This window comes from Sander lucioperca, chromosome 12 (genome assembly GCF_008315115.2).
Source record: "Sander lucioperca isolate FBNREF2018 chromosome 12, SLUC_FBN_1.2, whole genome shotgun sequence".
NCBI lineage: Eukaryota > Metazoa > Chordata > Actinopteri > Perciformes > Percidae > Sander > Sander lucioperca.
Genome location: NC_050184.1, coordinates 23,682,466 through 23,686,218, shown reverse-complemented (window position 1 = coordinate 23,686,218; position 3,753 = coordinate 23,682,466). Strand labels below are relative to the sequence as shown.

Here is a 3,753-nt window from a genome sequence, read left to right as displayed (position 1 = left end):
TCATCCTTTTATTCATATCAAAAGATTGAAAGTACAATAAAATATTTCCATCTGATATTTGACAGGAAGACCAAAGAAAGAAACGCTCCGCCCCCAAATAATAACAATAAAACATTTCTTATTACAAAAATACTGAAAATACTGTACACAGACCCCCCCCCCCCCCAGAGCTGATTTAAATCTCTGAGTTCTGCTGAATCCAAACCTGATAAATATGAAAATAATCATCTCATCTTTAAAGATTAATTATCTCCACGTAGAAAAATAAAATGAAATGAAATGAAATAAAATAAATAGCAGAAATCAACATTTACATCCCGGCAGCTTTGTTCAACATTAAATTATCTGCTAGAAACACTTCCTGATTACCCACAATCCCCGGCACGCCACGGGAACGCTCTGATTACCCACAATCCCCGGCACGCCACGGGAACGCTCCGATTACCCACAATCCCCGGCACGCCACGGGAACCGTCGCCGACTGATGGTCTTAAAGTCAGTTATTGATTTATGTGTTATTATAATATTGAAGCAGATTTTAACTGGTTAACTGACGTATTTCTCTTCATTAATAATCATTAAAATGATTTGAAGGATTATAACCAGGCTGCTGTGGTGGTAGACCATCTATATATCTATATCTATATCTATATATACATATAGATATAGATATAAACTAACAATGGTACTCTACAGAGAGGTTGCTAACAGGTCAACATAACCCTGATTATATTATTATAACCCTGAACTGAAGTAATAAAGCTTCTTCTCCCCGGGTAGTCAGAGTACTCAGAGTATTGAGAGTAATCAGAGTACTCAGAGTATTGAGAGTAATCAGAGTACTCAGAGTATTGAGAGTAATCAGAGTACTCAGAGTATTGAGAGTAATCAGAGTATTCTAAGTTCAACGTGCGGAGCGAGAGAAGTGGTTTCCGTGGCAACGGAGAAGAAGTAATCAGAGAAATCAAAAGAAGCCAAACTAAAGACCAAACAGAAGAAATAACCAAAACGTAATCTGGAGGCGTGGTTCAGTCCGTTTCCATGGTGACGTAGGAGGAAGTGGCAGTGGCGGCGGCGGCCAGCTCTGCGTCGTTGCAGGAAGTGATGTCGTTGGAGGGGGCGGGGCTTGTGCTGGGGGCGGGCAGCGTGGGCTTCCTGATCTTGTCTTGGCGGTGGTAGAACAAGACGTACGCAGCGTTGGTCTGACAGAGAAACACACACAGGGGTATACTTACACTCATACACACTTCCTGTGTGGAAGACCCGTCCCTTCCTGTGTAGAAGACCCGCCCCTTCCTTTATTTCAGTAAAACGTGTCCGGTAGTGAGCGGGGCCAGGAGTCAGTCTAACTGATCAGCTGGAGAAAGACTCTCTGTCAGACTTTCTGTGTCTGGCCCCCAGGGTGGAAACATGAATAATATACATACATATACACACATATACACACACACACACACACGTGTGTGTGTGTGTGTGTGTGTGTGTATAAGACGGGTCAGGTGAAACTACTGTCCCCCTCGACGGCAATGAGACAGGTCAGAACACGCCAACCGTAGTACGTCTTTAAGACCCGAGTCCTCTACCATGCTGACAGGTCTGCAGTCAGTTGCCACCCGTTTCGCAAGAGCTGTAGTAATTTTTGGGAATTTGGTTTCATCCACAGGTCGGCAAGTAGCACTCTCCAAAATACTGCTTTACCTGAGTGGGTAGCATGCTAGCGGGTAGAATGACGTTAACTGTACTAGGAGGAAGTGGCAGCTTGATGATCAGTAACGGTGCTGCAAGGGTCAAAATAGTAGCCTGTTAGGACCACGCCAAGCCCAGTGGAGTGGAACAGAAATTAATAAATGCCGGCATGTGATTAAAAAAAATTAACGCGTTATGCTCGGCCCTTAACGCATCGCGATTAACGCGTTAATGCTGACAGCCCTAATATATATATATATATATATATATATATATATATATATATATATATATATATATATATATATACACACATACATACAGTACAGGCCAAAAGTTTGGACACACCTTCTCATTCAATGCGTTTTCTTTATTTTCATGACTATTTACATTGTAGATTCTCACTGAAGTCATCAAAACTATGAATGAACACATGGGGAATTATGTACTTAACAAAAAAGTGTGAAATAACTGAAAACATGTCTTATATTTTAGATTCCACCCTTTGCTTTCTTGATAGCGCTGCAAACCCTTGGTGTTCTCTCAATGAGCTTCATGAGGTAGTCACCTGAAATGGTTTTCACTTCACAGGTGTGCCTCGTCAGGGTTAGTTAGTGGAATATTTTCCCTTATTAATGGGGTTGGGACCACCAGTTGTGTTGTGCAGAAGTCAGGTTGATACACAGCCGACAGCCCTATTGGACAACTGTTAGAATTCATATTATGGCAAGAACCAATCAGCTAAGTAAAGAGAAACGAGTGGCCATCATTACTTTAACAAATGAAGGTCAGTCAGTCCGGAAAATTGCGAAAACTTTGAATGTGTCCCCAAGTGCAGTCGCAAAAACCATCAAGCGCTACAACGAAACTGGCTCACATGAGGACCGGCCCAGGAAAGGAAGACCAAGAGTCCCCTCTGCTGCTGAGGATAAGTTCATCCGAGTCACCAGCCTCAGAAATCACAAGCTAACAGCAGCTCAGATTAGAGAGCAGATGAATGCCATACAGAGTTCTAGCAGCAGACACATCTCTAGAACAACTGTTAAGAGGAGACGGCGCCAACCAGGCCTTCATTGTCAAATAGCTGCTAGGAAACCACGGCTAAGGAGAGGCAACAAGCAGAAGAGATTAGTTTGGGCCAAGAAACACAAGGAATGGACATCAGACCAGTGGGAATCTGTGCTTTGGTCTGATGAGTCCAAATTTGAGATCTTTGGTTCCAACCACCGTGTCTTTGTGCAATGCAGAAAAGGTGAACGGATGGGTTCTACATGCCTGGTTCCCACCGGGAAGCACGGAGGAAGAGGTGTGATGGTGTGGGGGGGCTTTGCTGGTGACACTGTTGGGGATTTATTCAAAACTGAAGGCATACTGAACCAGCATGGCTACCACAGCATCCTGCAGCGACATGCCATCCCATCCGGTTTGCGTTTAGTTGGACCATCATTTATTTTTCAACAGGACAATGACCCCAAACACAGCTCCAGGCTGTGTAAGGGCTATTTGACCAAGAAGGAGAGTGATGGAGTGCTGCGCCAGATGACCTGGCCTCCACAGTCACCAGACCTGAACCCAGTCGAGATGGTTTGAGGTGAGCTGGACCGCAGAGTGAAGGCAAAAGGGCCAACAAGTGCTCAGCATCTCTGGGAACTCCTTCAAGACTGTTGGAAAACCATTTCAGGTGACTACCTCTGGAAGCTCGAGAGAGAATGCCAAGAGTGTGCAAAGCAGTAATCAGAGCAAAGGGTGGCTACTTCGAAGAAACTAGAATATAAGACGTGTTTTCAGTTATTTCACACTTTTTTGTTAAGTACATAATTCCCCATGTGTTCATTCATAGTTTTGATGACTTCAGTGAGAATCTACAATGTAAATAGTCATGAAAATAAAGAAAACGCATTGAATGAGAAGGTGTGTCCAAACTTTTGGCCTGTACTGTATATATATATATATATATATATATATATATATATATATATAATGACTTCTGTGTCTCAGCTGTTTGAAGATGTTAAGCTCACCACGATCTGGTCCTCTCTGGCGTATGTCACCTTGCTGTCGTCAAAG

At 43.2% G+C, this 3,753-nt stretch overlaps 1 protein-coding gene across 2 annotated transcripts in view; it reads right to left on the bottom strand.

Annotated features, from left to right (window-relative positions):
* Window positions 1-818: 818 nt before the first annotated feature.
* usp11 (ubiquitin specific peptidase 11) overlaps window positions 819-3,753 on the bottom strand; it is a 32,292-nt gene continuing 29,357 nt past the window's right edge. For both annotated transcript variants that reach the window (XM_031313162.2, XM_031313163.2), the window contains 2 exons: window positions 3,708-3,753; window positions 819-1,202 (listed from right to left, as the gene is read on the bottom strand). The exon at window positions 3,708-3,753 is cut by the window's right edge and continues 43 nt beyond it. In XM_031313162.2, the coding sequence (XP_031169022.1) occupies window positions 1,029-1,202; window positions 3,708-3,753 (220 nt within the window). In that variant the 3' untranslated portion in view covers window positions 819-1,028. The remainder of the gene's footprint in view (window positions 1,203-3,707) is intronic.